Source organism: Haemorhous mexicanus, chromosome 34, assembly GCF_027477595.1.
Source record: "Haemorhous mexicanus isolate bHaeMex1 chromosome 34, bHaeMex1.pri, whole genome shotgun sequence".
Taxonomy (NCBI): domain Eukaryota; kingdom Metazoa; phylum Chordata; class Aves; order Passeriformes; family Fringillidae; genus Haemorhous; species Haemorhous mexicanus.
In genome coordinates, this window is record NC_082374.1 from 1807342 (window position 1) to 1823544 (window position 16203).

The 16203-nt window shown below is 57.9% G+C and overlaps 1 protein-coding gene across 1 annotated transcript in view; it reads right to left on the minus strand.

Annotated features, from left to right (window-relative positions):
- Positions 1-981: 981 nt before the first annotated feature.
- DNMT1 (DNA methyltransferase 1) overlaps positions 982-16203 on the minus strand; it is a 40088-nt gene continuing 24866 nt past the window's right edge. Inside the window, exons 22-34 of the mRNA XM_059872141.1 lie at positions 15655-15876; positions 13441-13633; positions 12284-12374; positions 11689-11820; positions 10695-10977; positions 9363-9504; positions 7636-7802; positions 6208-6385; positions 5278-5473; positions 5017-5180; positions 2780-2896; positions 1703-1793; positions 982-1051 (exon numbers count right to left, since the gene is read on the minus strand). Of these exons, the coding sequence (XP_059728124.1) occupies positions 1014-1051; positions 1703-1793; positions 2780-2896; positions 5017-5180; positions 5278-5473; positions 6208-6385; positions 7636-7802; positions 9363-9504; positions 10695-10977; positions 11689-11820; positions 12284-12374; positions 13441-13633; positions 15655-15876 (2014 nt within the window). The 3' untranslated portion in view covers positions 982-1013. The remainder of the gene's footprint in view (positions 1052-1702; positions 1794-2779; positions 2897-5016; positions 5181-5277; positions 5474-6207; positions 6386-7635; positions 7803-9362; positions 9505-10694; positions 10978-11688; positions 11821-12283; positions 12375-13440; positions 13634-15654; positions 15877-16203) is intronic.

The following is a 16203-nucleotide window of genomic DNA, read 5'->3' on the forward strand; positions in this document are numbered from 1 at the left end:
GAATCGCCCCGCGCGGGGCATGGCGGGAGGCGGTTGCTAAGCAACGCCGCCATGGGGTTTGCGGCCTACTCGTAGCGCGGCGGAGAGAAACGTTTCAAATTGTTTATAACTTATAGGCGCGATTTATTTGAAGAAATATTACAACATATAAAAACTACATAAAGTATCGATTCCACCTTGTACAAAGCGGCCGCGGGGGGTTGGGTACAATGCGATAAAAACGGGGGGGAGGGGCCGGGCCCTGAGGGCCCTGAGGGGAGGTTGGAGCAGCACAGAGAGCGCGGAGAATTAAAATAAAATTATAAAATAAACAAAAGGCAAAGTGGGGAAATCCAAAAGGTTTTGAAAAGATGGAGAAAAGAGAGGAAAAATCCAGAGAAAGGGGAAAAAAAAGGGAAAGGAGGAAAAAAATGAAGGGGGAAATAAGGGGTTAAAAAGGGAAAATAAAGAAAAATAAGAGGAAAAAAGGGGGAAAGGAAGGGAGAGAAAGAAGGGGGAATAAAAAAGGAGGGGAAAAAAGAGAAAAAATGAGAAAAACAAAAATAAAGAGGGAAAAGCAGAAAGAAAGGGGAAAAAGAAAAAAAAAGGAAATAAAAGAAGGAAAGGGGAAATAAAAGAAGGAAAAGGGGAAAAAGAAAAAAGGGGAAATAAAAGAAGGGGGAAAAAAGGGGAATAAAAAACAAAAAAAAAAGAAAAAAGGGGGAAAAAAGAAAGGGTGGAAATAAAAGAGGAAAAAAGGGGAAGTAAAAGAAGGAAAAGGAAAAAAAAGAAAAAAGAAGAAAGAAGGGAAAAAAGAAAAAGAAAGGGAAATAAAAGAAGGAAAAAGGGAAATAAAAGAAGGGGGAAAAGGGAATAAAAGAAAAAAAAAGGGGAATAAAAAGAAAAAAAAGAAGGGGGAAAGAAGAAAAAAAAAGGAATAAAAAGGGGAAAATGGGAAAAAAAAGGCAAAAAAGGCGAAAAAGGCAAAGCCCCGCCCCCCCCGCCCCTCCCCCCCCCCCCGGCTCCGCTCCGGCTCAGGCGGCGCCCGACGGCTCCGGGACAGCGCGGGGACCTGCGGGACAATGGGGGTGACACGCGGGGACAGGGAGGGGACACCATGGGGACACCCCGGGGACAGCGAGGGGACCTGCGGGACAATGGGGGTGACACGGGGGGGGACAGGGAGGGGACAGCACGGGGACACCCCGGGGACAGCGAGGGAACCTGTGGGGACAGAGAGGGCACAGGGAGGGGACACTGCAGGGACACCACAGTGACACCTCGGGGACACCACGGGGACACTGCAGTGACACTGTGGTGACACCCTGGGGAAACTGTGGGGACACCTTGGGGACACTGTGGGGACACCTTGGGGACACCTTGGGGACACAATGGTGACACCCTGGGGACACCTTGGGGACACCTTGAGGACACCCTGGGAACACCTTGGGGACACTTGGGGACACTGTGGTGACATCTTGGCAACACCTTGGGGACACCGTGGGGACACTTTGGGGACACCCTGGGGACACTTGGGGACACCTTGAGGACACCCTGGGGACACCTTGGGGACACAATGGTGACACCACAGGGACACTGTGGAGACACTGCAGGGACACTGTGGTGACACCTTGAGGACACCTTGAGGACACCCTGGGGACACCGTGGGGACACCTTGGGGACACCTTGGGGACACCTGGGGACACTGTGGGCGGTCACTCACCGGCCGTGTCCTGGCGCAGCTTGGCCGCAGCGCAGGCCTTGATCTCCAGCCCGATGGCCTTGGCCAGGGGAGGGGGCACCGCGTTCCCCACCTGGGACAGACGGACAGACAGACGTGGCAGGGAGGGACAGACAGGGGACAGGGGACAGAGGGACAGACAGACGTGGCAGGGAGGGACAGACAGGGGACAGGGGACAGAGGGACAGAGAGACGTGGCAGGGAGGGACAGACAGGGGACAGGGGACAGACGGACAGAGAGATGTGGCAGGGAGGGACAGACAGGGGACAGGAGACAGAGGGACAGACAGACGTGGCAGGGAGGGACAGACAGGGGACAGGGGACAGAGGGACAGACAGACGTGGCAGGGAGGGACAGACAGGGGACAGGGGACAGAGGGACAGACAGACGTGGCAGGGAGGGACAGACAGGGGACAGGGGACAGAGGGACAGACAGACGTGGCAGGGAGGGACAGACAGGGGACAGGGGACAGGGGACAGAGGGACAGACAGACATGGCAGAGAGAGACAGAGGGACAGACAGGGGACAGAGGGACAGACAGACGTGGCAGAGGGACAGACAGGGGACAGAGGGACAGACAGACATGGCAGAGGGACAGCAGGACAGACAGGGGACAAGGGGACAAAGGGACAATGGACAAGGAGACAAAGGGAGAATGGGACAATGGGACAAGAGGACAAGGGGACAATAGACAAGGGGACAATGGACAAGGAGACAAAGAGACAAAGTGACAATGGGATAAGAGGACAAAGGGATAATGGGACAAGGGGACAAAGGGACAATAGACAAGGGGACAAAGGGACAATGGACAAGAGGACAAAGGACAATGGGACAAAAGGACAATGGGACAAAAGGACAATGGGACAAGAGGACAAAGGACAATGGGACAAAAGGACAAAGGGACAAAGGGACAAAGGGACAAGAGGACAAAGGGACAAAGGGACAAAGGGATAATGGGACAAAGGGACAAGGGACAAGGGGACAAGGGGACAATGGACAAGGGGACAAGAGGACAAGGGGACAAAGGGACAAGGGGCCAGGCCCAGGTGGCACGCACCTGCCTGTGCTTGTCCAGGATGTTGCCGAAGAGCCGGAAGGTGTCGGGGAAGCCCTGGGAGCGCGCGCACTCCCGCACGCTGACCACGCGGTGCTGCTCGGGGTGCAGCACCCGGCCCTGCAACGGCCACCAGACACTGTCACACCACGGGGACATCGGGGCCACCACAGCCACCGGGGGGGCCACCACACCCAGCCCCTGGGACATGGCAGCCACCACACCCAGCAGGGGGGCCACCACACCCAGCCCTTGGGACATGGCGGCCACCACATCCAACATGGGGGCCACCACACCCAGCAGGGGGGCCACCACACCCAGCCCTTGGGACATGGGGGCCACCACCCCCAGCGGAGGGGACATGGGGGCCACCACACCCAGCCCTTGGGACATGGGGACCACCACACCCAGCGTGGGGGCCACCACACCCAGCCCCTGGGACATGGGGGCCACCCCTCCCAGCCCTTGGGACATGGCGGCCACCACACCAAGCAGGGGGGCCACCACACCCAGCCCTTGGGACATGGCGGCCACCAGAAACCATCATGCCCAACATGGAGGACATTGGTGACCACCACACCCAACCGTTGGGACATGGGGGCCACCAGAGACCACCACACCCAGCCCCTGGGACATGGGGGCCACCACACCCAGCGTGGGGGCCACCACACCCAGCGTGGGGGACATGGGGGCCACCACATCTAACGTGGGGGACATGGGGGCCACCACACCCAGCCCTTGGGACATGGCGGCCACCACACCCAGCGTGGGGGCCACCACACCCAGCCCTTGGGACATGGGGACCACCACACCCAGCCATTGGGACATGGGGACCACCACACCCGGGGGGGGCCACCACACCCAGCCCCTGGGACATGGGGGCCACCACATCTAATGTGGGGGACATGGGGGCCACCACACCCAGCCCTTGGGACATGGGGGCCACCAGAAACCATCATACCCAACATGGAGGACATTGGTGACCACCACACCCAACCGTTGGGACATGGGGGCCACCACACCCAGCGTGGGGGCCACCACACCCAACCCTTGGGACATGGGGGCCACCACACCCAACATGGGGGACATGGGGGCCACCACACCCAGCGTGGGGGCCACCACACCCAGCCCTTGGGACATGGGGACCACCACACCCAACCGTTGGGACATGGCGGCCACCAGAGACCATCACATCCAACATGGTGGACATTGGTGACCACCACACCCACGGGGGGACATGGGGGCCACCACATCTAACGTGGGGGACATGGGGGCACCACACCCAACCGTTGGGACATGGCGGCCACCAGAGACCATCACATCCAACATGGCAGACATTGGTGACCATCACATCCAACATGGCGGACATTGGTGACCACCACACCCACGGGGGGACATGGGGGCCACCACACCCAGTGGGGGGGCCACCAGAAACCATCACACCCAACATGGCGGACACTGGAGACCACCACACCCAACCATTGAGACATGGTGGCCACTGGACACCACCACCAACCCCACCCAACTTTTGGGACAATGACCATTGGCCACCATCAAGGGCTGGGACAACGATGACCACTGGACACCATGACCGACTCCACCCAAGGGCTGGGCCAACGATGACCACTGGGAACCTTCAAGAGTTGGACATTGGAGACCTCCACCAACCCCACCCAAGGGCTGGGACACCGATGACCACTGAGAACCTTCAAGGGTTGGGACATGGCGGCCATTGGTCACCACCACCAAGCCCACCCAAGGGCTGGGCCAACGATGACCACTGGGAACCTTCAAGGGTTGGGACATGGCGGCCATTGGTCACCACCACCACCACCAAGCCCACCCAAGAGCTGGGACAATGATGACCACTGAGAACCTTCAAGGCTTGGGACATGGCAGCCATTGGTCACCACCACCACCACCAAGCCCACCCAAGAGCTGGGACAATGATGACCACTGAGAACCTTCAAGGCTTGGGACATGGCAGCCATTGGTCACCACCACCACCACCAACCCCACCCAAGGGCTGGGACATGGCGGCCATTGGTCACCACCACCAACCCCACCCAATTGGGACATGGTGGCCATTGGTCACCACCACCAACCCCACCCAAGTGGGACATGGTGGCCATTGGTCACCACCACCACCACCAAGCCCACCCAAGGGCTGGGACACCGATGACCACCGGACACCCCCCCGACCCCTCCCGCCGGTGGCGCCCGCGGTGCCCCACGCCCACCTGCTTGCCCATGGGCTCGGGGTTGGTGACGGTGGTGCTGAAGAAGCCGTCCCACTCCAGGCGCCCGTAGAGCCCGGCCCAGTGGTTGTGCCGGTTGCCGGTGTGCGGGAGGCACCACGGGATGAGCGTGTTGAACTGCCGGTCGGCCGGGTCGCACGGCTTCCCTGGGAAACGCCAAAAACAAAAAAAAAAACCCGGAATTTGGGAAAAAAGACAACTCCAGCCCAGATGGCGACGTGTTTACAGAGGTCCACCACGCACCTTCGGCGCAGGAGCAGACGCCGCGCAGGGCGCCGGAGCTGCTGCGGCCGTTCTTGCGCTCGTGGTGGGTGTAGCGCAGCTTCCTGGTGCTGGTGCCGTCCGAGAGGCGCACCTCGATGTTGGGCAGGTCCCGCCAGTCGGAGCCGGGCGCCAGCGGGATGTGCCGCATCCGCGCCGCCACCAGCGCGCTCATGTCCTGCCGCGGCCAGCCCGGCGTCACCGCGGGCCCGGCGGGGATGGGGGGCATCGGTGGGGGACGGTGGGAATCCGTGGGGGATGTTGGACACCATTCCCAAATCCACCATTGCCATCACCTCCGCCATTCCCAAATCCACCATTGCCATCACCTCCGCCATTCCCAAATCCACCATTCCCACCACTCCCATCACCTCCACCATTCCCAAATCCATCACTCCTATCACCTCCGCAATTCCCAAATCCACCATTCCCAAACCCACCATTCCCATCACCTCCACCATTCCCAAATCCACCATTGCCATCACCTCCACCATTCCCAAACCCACCATTCCAAATCCACCATTCCCATCACCTCCGCCATTCCCAAACCCACCATTCCCATCACCTCTGCAATTCCCAAATGGACCATTCCCAAACCCACCATTCCCATCACCTCCACCATTCCCATCAGCTCCACCATTCCTAAATCCATCATTCCCAAATCCACATTCCCATCACCTCCACCATTCCCACCACCTCCACCATTCCCAAATCCACCATTCCCACCCCCACCATTCCCACCCCCACCATTCCCATCAGCTCCACCATTCCCACCTCCACCATTCCCAAACCCACCACTCCCACCTCCACCATTCCCACGGCTCCCCCATCCCGATTTCGGGCAAGGCCACCCCGGGAAGCCGCGGGGCCGCTCCGGTGGGATCCGGTGGATCCTGCTGCCGCCATTCCCACCTTGCAGATGTGATCCCTGAGGATGGGCTGGTACTGGGAGCCGCGGATCTGGCGCTGGAACCACGACTGGGGCTCGCCGTTGTAGGAGATCTCCAGCGCCGAGGCGCCGTTCCGGATCTCCGGCAGGTCCGACATCGTGTCCCGCACCGTGATGGTGCGGAACGGGCCCGAGTACGTCCTGAGGGGGGCACAATTCCCAGCTCGGAATTCCCAGCTTGGAATTCCCAACTCGGAGCTCCCAACTTGGAGCTCCCAACTTGGAGCTCCCAAATTTGAACCGCAAACTCAGAGCTCCCAACTCAGAATTCCCAACTCAGAGCTCCCAACTCAGAATTCCCAACACCGAATCCCCAAGTGCCAAATTCCTAAACTGGAATCCCCAAGTGCCAAATTCCCAAAATGGAATCTCTGACACCCAATCCCCAAGTGCCAAATTCCCAGCACGGAATTCCCAACGCCCAGTTCCCAACACCGAATCCTCAAGTGCCAAATTCCGAACAGTGAATTCCCAACGCCCAATTCCCAACACCGAATCCCCAAGTGCCAAATTCCCAGCACGGAATTCCCAACGCCCAGTTCCCAACACTGAATTCCCAAGTGCCAAATTCCCAGCACGGAATTCCCAAGTGCCAAATTCCCAAGTGCCAAATTCCCAGCACGGAATTCCCAAGTGCCAAATTCCCAACACCGAATCCTCAAGTGCCAAATTCCCAGCACGGAATCCCCAACACCGAATCCCCAAGTGCCAAATTCCCAGCACGGAATTCCCAACAGTGAATTCCCAACGCCCAGTTCCCAACACCGAATCCCCAAGTGCCAAATTTCCAGCACGGAATCCCCAACGCCGAATTCCCAAGTGCCAAATTCCCAGCACGGAATTCCCAACGCCCAGTTCCCAACACCCAATCCCCAAGTGCCAAATTCCCAGCACGGAATTCCCAACGCCGAATCCCCAAGTGCCAAATTCCCAGCACGAAATTCCCAACGCCCAGTTCCCAACACCGAATCCCCAAGTGCCAAATTCCCAGCACGGAATTCCCAACGCCGAATCCCCAAGTGCCAAATTCCCAGCACGGAATTCCCAACACCCAATCCCCAAGTGCCAAATTCCCAGCACGGAATTCCCAACACCGAATCCCCAAGTGCCAAATTCCCAGCACGAAATTCCCAACGCCCAGTTCCCAACACCGAATCCCCAAGTGCCGAATTCCCAGCACGGAATCCCCAACGCCCAGTTCCCAACACCGAATCCCCAAGTGCCAAATTCCCAGCACGAAATTCCCAACGCCCAGTTCCCAACACCGAATCCCCAAGTGCCAAATTCCCAGCACGGAATCCCCAACTGGGAATTCCCGAGCCGGAGTTCCCGCCCGGGCCGGCGTTCCCGGCGTTCCCGGCGTTCCCCGGCGTTCCCGGGCTCCCACCCACCGGGTGATGTTGCTGACGAACTTCTTGTCGTCCACCACGACGCTGAGCTGGCAGGCGCGCGGCGCGAACACGTGCAGGGGCTCGGGGAACATGGGCAGCTTCTCGCCCGGCGCCGCCGCCAGCACGATGGCGCGGCGCCGCGTCTGCGCCACGCCGTACTGCCCGGCCTGCGGGGACAGCGCCGTCACCCGCCGGGGACACAGCCCGGCCGCCCCGGGGGACGGCTCCTCAGGGAACTGTGGTGGCCATGTGGAGCCTTCATGGAGATGGGAGTGTCCCCAGAGCCACCCCAGGGGTCCTTGGAGGGGGTGGGAATGTCCCCAGAGCCACCCCAGGGGACAGGTCCTGAGGGACAGGGGTGGGAATGTCCCCAGAGCCACCCCAGGGGACAGTTCCTGAGGGACAGGGGTGGAGATGTCCCCAGATCCACCCCAGGGGTCCTTGGAGGGGGTGGGAATGTCCCCAGAGCCACCAAGGGGACAGGTCTTGAGGGAACTGTGGTGGCCATGGCCATGTGGAGCCTTCATGGAGATGGGAATGTCCCCAGAGCCACCCAAGGGGACAGGTCCTGAGGGACAGGGGTCGAGATGTCCCCAGAGCCACCCCAGGGGTCCTTGGAGGGGGTGGGAATGTCCCCAGAGCCACCCCAGGGGACAGTTCCTGAGGGACAGGGGTGGCCGTGGCCATGTGGAGCCTTCATGGAGATGGGAACGTCCCCAGAGCCACCCAAAGGGGACAGCTCTGCTTCTGCAGGGGACAGCTCCTGGGGTGGCCATGGCCACATGGAGATGGGAATGTCCCCAGAGCCACCCCAGGGGACAGTTCCTGAGGGACAGGGGTGGGAATGTCCCCAGAGCCACCCCAGGGGACAGCTCCTGAGGGAACTGTGGTGGCCATGGCCATGTGGAGCCTTCATGGAGATGGGAACGTCCCCAGAGCCACCCAAGGGGAGAGTTCCTGAGGGACAGGGGTGGAGATGCCCCCAGAGCCACCCCAGGGGTCCTTGGAGGGGGTGGGAACGTCCCCAGAGCCACCCCAGGGGACAGGTCCTCAGGGACAGGGGTGGCCGTGGCCATGTGGAGCCTTCATGGAGATGGGAACGTCCCCAGAGCCACCCAAAGGGACAGGTCCTGAGGGAACTGTGGTGGCCATGGCCATGTGGAGCCTTCATGGAGATGGGAATGTCCCCAGAGCCACCCAAGGGGACAGCTCCTGAGGGACAGGGGTGGCCGTGGCCATGTGGAGCCTTCATGGAGATGGGAATGTCCCCAGAGCCACCCAAAGGGGACAGCTCCTGGGGTGGCCATGGCCACGTGGAGATGGGAATGTCCCCAGAGCCACCCAGGGGACAGTTCCTGAGGGACAGGGGTGGGAATGTCCCCAGAGCCACCCAGGGGACAGTTCCTGAGGGAATTATGGTGGGAATGTCCCCAAAGCCACCCAAGGAGCCAATTCCTCCTCTGGAGAACCTGTCCCCTCTGGAAATGTCCCCAAAGCCACCCAAGGAGCCAATTCCTCCTCTGGAGAACCTGTCCCCTCTGGAAATGTCCCCAAAGCCACCCAAGGAGTCAACTCCCCCCTTGAAGGACCACCTGACCAACCGGGAAGGGGCCAATCCCCAACGAACAACTCCTCTGGGAACGTCCCCAAGGAGCGACACGACGGACGTTCCTTGGGGTGCCAAAAAAGGGGTTTTTGTCCCCAAAAAGCAGCCCTGGAGAACCCACCTGGAGCACCCCGAAGGTGCACTGGTAGCCCATGCGCACCAGGCAGCGCAGGGTCAGCTTGAGCACCATGGACCTCTTGAAGGACACGAAATTCCGGACGTTCTCCAGCAGGAAGAAGCGCGGCCGGTAATAATCGCAGTAACTGCGGGGACAGCGCGGTGGCCAGGGGACACCGGATGGGGTCTCACCCCAAAAGTCCTCTCCATCGCCCCAAAAACCCCCTCCAGACCCACCAGAGGACACCAGATGGGGTCTCACCTCCCAAAAACCCTCTCCAGACCCACCAGAGGACACCAGATGGGGTCTCACCTCCCAAAACCCCCCTCCAGACCCACCAGAGGACACCAGATGGGGTCTCACCTCTCAAAAACCCCCTCTAGACCCACCAGACGAGGTCTCACCTCCCAAAAACCCCCTCCAGACCCAGCAGAGGACACCAGATGGGGTCTCACCTCCCAAACCCCCTCCAGACCCACCAGGCGAGGTCTCACCTCCCCAAAACCCCCTCCAGACCCACCAGATGAGGTCTCACCTCCCAAAAACCCCCTCCAGACCCATCAGACGAGGTCTCACCTCCCCAAAACCCCCTCCAGACCCACCAGACGAGGTCTCACCTCCCAAAAAGCCCCACCAGACGAGGTCTCACCTCCCAAAAACTCCCTCCAGACCCACCAGACGAGGTCTCACCTCCCCAAAACCCCCTCCAGACCCACCAGACGAGGTCTCACCTCCCCAAAACCCCCTCCAGACCCACCAGACGAGGTCTCACCTCCCAGAAAGCCCCTCCAGACCCACCAGACGAGGTCTCACCTCCCAAAAACCCCCTCCAGACCCACCAGACGAGGTCTCACCTCCCCAAAAACCCCCTCCAGACCCACCAGACGAGGTCTCACCTCCCCAAAAACCCCCTCCAGACCCACCAGACGAGGTCTCACCTCCCCAAAAAGCCCCTCCAGACCCACCAGACGAGGTCTCACCTCCCAGAAAGCCCCTCCAGACCCACCAGACGAGGTCTCACCTCCCAGAAAGCCTCTCCAGACCCACCAGATGGGGTCTCACCTCCCAAAAAGCCCCTCCAGACCCACCAGACGAGGTCTCACCTCCCAAAAACCCCCTCCAGACCCACCAGAGGACACCAGACGAGGTCTCACCTCCCAAAAAGCCCCTCCAGACCCACCAGACGAGGTCTCACCTCCCAAAAAGCCCCTCCAGACCCACCAGACGAGGTCTCACCTCCCCAAAACCCCCTCCAGACCCACCAGACGAGGTCTCACCTCCCAAAAAGCCCCACCAGACGAGGTCTCACCTCCCAGAAAGCCCCTCCAGACCCACCTGAGGAAGGAGACCACCAGGGAGTTCTTGAACTTGGAGTAGGTGCGGGAGTTGAAGCGGTTCATGCCGCTGAAGCCCTGGCACGGGGGGCCACCACAGAGCATCTCCACGTCGCCCTTCTGGGGCAGCTTCTGGCCCAAGGAGTTGGTCTTCTCGCCGGCCATGACCAGCTTGAGGAGCACGTTGCAGTCCTCGGTGAAGACCGTGGTGCCGGGGTTGTTGAGGCGGAACGCCTGCGCCGCCGGCTCCCACATCTCGATGGCCCAGAGCGTCTCCGAGACCCCTGAGGGCACCACGGGGTGGTCAGGGAGGGGTGGGAATGGTCAGGGATGGTCAGGGATGGGTGGGAATGGTCAGGGATGGTCAGGGATGGTCAGGGATGGGTGGGAATGGTCAAGGATGGTCAGGGATGGTCAGGGAGGGGTGGGAATGGTCAGGGATGGGTGGGAATGGTCAGGGTTGGGTGGGAATGGTCAGGGATGGTCAGGGATGGGTGGGAATGGTCAGGGATGGGTGGGAATGGTCAGGGATGGGTGGGAATGGTCAGGTATGGTCAGGGATGGGTGGGAATGGTCAGGGATGGTCAGGGAGGGGTGGGAATGGTCAGGAATGGTCAGGGTTGGGTGGGAATGGTCAGGGATGGTCAGGGATGGGTGGGAATGGTCAGGGATGGTCAGGGAGGGGTGGGGATGGTCAGGGATGGGTGGGGATGGTCAGGAATGGTCAGGGATGGTCAGGGATGGTCAGGGATGGGTGGGAATGGTCAGGGATGGTCAGGGATGGTCAGGGTTGGGTGGGAATGGTCAGGGATGGTCAGGGTTGGGTGGGAATGGTCAGTGCCAGGCCCTGGGAATGCCCACGGCTGGATGGAAATGCCCAGAACTGGGTGGGAATGCCCAGAGCCAGGTGGGAACAGCCAGGGTCGGGCACTGGGAACCTCCAGCAGATCTTCCAACCCCTGAGACCTTTCCCAGCTCCACGAGCTGGACCTCACCTGCCTGGTGGAAGCCCTCGGAGAGGCCTCCACAGCCGGAGAAGACGTCCAGAGTCCTCAGCTTGGGCACCTGCAGCTTGGCCGGCTCCTGCTCGCTCGGCTCCGCGCTCGCCGCCCTCCCCTTGCCCTTCCCTGCAAAACCCAGCCAGGGACGGCTCAGCCCCTGCTCTTCCTCCTCCTCCTCCTCCTCTTCCGGTCATTCATCACCTCCCAGACCCTTTTCGGCCATTTTTCACCCATTTTCTGCCCTTTTTTACCCATTTTCTGCCCTTTTTCACCCATTTTCTGCCCCATTTTCTGCCCCATTTCCAGCCCCTTCCCCACCTCTTTTCCACCCCATTTTTAGTCCCTTTTTTACCCATTTCCTGCCCCTTTTTATCCAATTTCTTCCCCTTTTTCACCCATTTTCTGCCCTTTTTTACCCATTTTCTGCCCCATTTTCTGCCCCATTTCCAGCCCCTTCCCCACCTCTTTTCTACCCCATTTCCACCCCTTTTCCACCCCTTTTCCCTGCCTTTTCCACCCCATTTCCATCCTTTTCCCACCCTTTTCCCACCCCTTTCCCAACCTTTTTCCAGCCCTTTTCCAGCCTCACCTTTCCCTTTCCCCTTCCCCTTCCCTTTGTTCCCGGAGCTCCGGGCGTGGTTGGGAGGATCCTCAAAGCTCTTGGTTTTGGCATTGTAAGCCTGGAAAAAAACCCAAAAATCCCCATTTCAACAGAACCCCAACTCTACACCATCACTGGGGTCTCCAGATCTCCAGGAACTCATCCAGACCTCCAGGAACTCATCCAGACCTCCAAAAACCCATCCAGACCCTCAGGAACCCATCCAGACCTCCAGGAACTCATCCAGGAACCCATCCAGACCCCCAGGAACCCATCCAGGAACTCAACCAGACCTCCAGGAACTCATCCAGACCTCCAGGAACTCATCCAGACCCCCAGGAACCCATCCAGACCCCCAGGAACCCATCCAGACCTCCAGGAACCCATCCAGACCTCCAGGAACTCATCCAGACCCCCAGGAACTCATCCAGACCTCCAGGAACCCATCCAGACCTCCAGGAACTCATCCACAACTCCAGGAACCCATCCAGACCTCCAGGAACTCATCCAGACCTCCAAGAACCCATCCAGACCTCCAGGAACTCATCCAGACCTCCAGGAACCCATCCAGACCTCCAGGAACTCATCCACACCTCCAGGAACCCATCCAGACCCACAGGAACCCATCCAGACCCCCAGGAACACATCCAAACCTCCAGGAACCCATCCAGACCCCCAGGAACACATCCAAACCTCCAGGAACCCATCCAGACCCCCAGGAACTCATCCAGACCTCCAAGAACCCATCCACACCTCCAGGAACTCATCCTGACCTCCAGGAACCCATCCAGACCTCCAGGAACCCATCCAGACCTCCAGGAACCCATCCAGACCCTCAGGAACCCATCCAGACCTCCAAGAACCCATCCACACCTCCAGGAACCCATCCAGACCTCCAGGAACTCATCCAGACCTCCAAAAACCCATCCAGACCCCCAGGAACCCATCCAGACCTCCAGGACCTCATCCAGATCCTTAAAAACCCCAGTTCAGCACCCAAAGTTTACTCTCCAAAATCTCAGAACCGGCCCCAGATCCAACCCCTGGAGGAAAACCCACCTGGAGACACCAGAACCTCAGATGTTTCTCCATCCCAGGTGTCTCCAGCCCTCTCCTGCCCCCCTGGAACCCGCTGGTTCCCTCACCTCCAGGAAGTAGAAGCGGTCCAGGCCCCCGGCCGAGTAGTCCTGGATGCTCTCGGTCAGGTCCTCGCCGTAGACCACGGAGCAGCGGCCCTGGACCGCCCGGAACTCCACGGTGGCCTCCTCGTCACTCCAGTAGAGCAGGTTGATGTCGGCGTGGTAGCTCGCCTTGGTGGACTTGTGGGTGTTCTCGGGCCTGGAAGTTTCCAGAAGACGGCCGGGATTGGGTGGGGGGGAACCAAGGTGGGTGGTGCTCTTGGTGGGGTTGGGGGTTTGGAGAAGGGATTTTGGGTGGGATGGAGAGAAGGTTGGAGGTGGGAGGGGGAGGGGGTTGAGGAAAAAGGGGTTTAGGGAGGTTGAGGCATCCAGAGATGTCCAAAGATGTCCAGAGACCTCCCACGACATCCAAAGAAGTCCAAAGACGTCTCAAGATGTCCCAGGACATCCAAAAATGTCCCAAAATGTCCAAAGAAACCCAAAAAAAATCCAAACACATCCGAAGAAGTCCAAAGACGTCTCAAGATGTCCAAAACTGTCCAAAGATGTCCAGAGACCTCCCACGACATCCAAAGAAGTCCAAAGACGTCTCAAGATGTCCCAGGACATCCAAAAATGTCCCAAAATGTCCAAAGGAACCCAAAAAAAATCCAAAGCCATCCAAAGAAGTCCAAAAACATCTCAAGACTGTCCAAAGACGTCCAGAGACCTCCCACGACATCCAAAGAAGTCCAAAGACATCTCAAGACGTCCCAGGACATCCAAAAATGTCCCAAAATGTCCAAAGGAACCCAAAAAAAATCCAAAGCCATTCAAAGAAGTCCAAAGACATCTCAAGATGTCCCAGGACATCCAAAAATGTCCCAAAATTCCAAATACAACCAAAGAAGTCCAAAGACGTCTCAAGATGTCCCAAGACATCCAAAAATGTCCCAAAATGTCCAAAGAAACCCCAAAAAAATCCAAAGCCATCCAAAGAAATCCAAAGACATCTCAAGACATCCCAGGACATCCAAAAATGTCCCAAAATTCCAAACACATCCAAAGAAGTCCAAAGACGTCTCAAGATGTCCCAGAACATCCAAAAATGTCCCAAAATGTCCAAAGGAACACAAAAATTTCCAAACATGTTCAAAGAAGTCCAAAAACATCTCAAGATGTCCAAAACTGTCCAAAGACATCCAGAGATCTCCCACGACATCCAAAGAAATCCAAAGACATCTCAAGATGTCCCAAGACATCCAAAAATGTCCCAAAATTCCAAATACATCCAAAGAAGCCTAAAGACGTCTCAAGATGGTGCAGGACATCCAAAAATGTCTCAGAATGTCCAAAGAAACCCAAAAATTTCCAAACACATCCAAAGAAGTCCAAAGACATCTCAAGATGTCCCAGAACATCCAAAAATGTCCCAAAATTCCAAACACATCCAAAGAAGTGCCAAGATGTCTCAAGATGTCCAAAACTGTCCAAAGACGTCCAGAGACCTCCCACGACATCCAAAGAAGTCCAAAGACGTCTCAAGACGTCCCAGGACATCCAAAAATGTCCCAAAATGTCCAAAGAAACCCCCAAAAAAATCCAAAGCCATCCAAAGAAGTCCAAAGACATCTCAAGACGTCCCAGGACATCCAAAAATGTCCCAAAATTCCAAACACATCCAAAGAAGTCCAAAGATGTCTCAAGATGGTGCAGGACATCCAAAAATGTCTCAGAATGTCCAAAGAAACCCAAAAAAAATCCAAACACATCCAAAGAAGTCCAAAGACATCTCAAGATGTCCAAAACTGTCCAAAGACGTCCAGAGATCTCCCACGACATCCAAAGAAGTCCAAAGACGTCTCAAGACGTCCCAAGACATCCAAAAATGTCCCAAAATGTCCAAAGGAACCCAAAAAAAATCCAAAGCCATCCAAAGAAATCCAAGGACATCTCAAACGTCTCAGGACATCTTTGGGGACAAAATTCCCAATTTTGAGGCCCACCAGCCTCACCACGCCTGGGACAACCCTCCTGATTTTAGGAGAGGTCCAACAAGGGGGTTGGGATTTTGGGAAGGTCCAACAAACAATTTTGGGAAGGTCCAACAAGGAACATCCAAACCGGGAGACGTCAACCAAGAACCTCCAAAGCTTTAGTCCACCAAAAATCTCCTTCCACCACCAACTCCAACCCTTCCCAAACCCCTCAAATCGCCCCAGAAGAGCCCGGATTTGGCACCTGTAGAACTTGTAGATGCAGAGCTTGATGTCGGCCTCGTTGGGTTTGCCGTTGCCGCGGAGGCTGCAGAAGATGCTCTTGATGCGGCCCACGCGGAACGGGTCGGGCGCGTCCAGGTTGCTGCCCTTGATGTACTCCGAGTACTTCCGGTAGTGCTCGGGGTGCAGCTCCTCGTCCACCGCCTCCTTCTTGGGCCTCTTGGCCGGGCTGGCCGGCTTCACGCTGCCAGAACCGGGAGAAACGGCCCAAAAACGTCGGGAGGTGGAGGTGGGGGAGGTGGAGGGGGGGGCTTGGAGGGGGTTTACAGCCTTGAGCTCAATTTGTCCACCAAAAGTTGGGTGAAGAGTTGGAACTGAGGGGTCTTGGAGGGGTTTTAGAGCCTTGAACTTGATTTGTCCACCAAAAGTTGGGTGGAGATTGGGAATTGAGGGGTCTTGGTGAGGTCTCCTAACCTTAGTTGGTTCTCTGATTCCATAATTCCAATTTGTCCACCAAAAGTTGGGTGGAGAGTTGGAATTGAGGGATCTTGGAGGGGTTTTACAGCCTTGA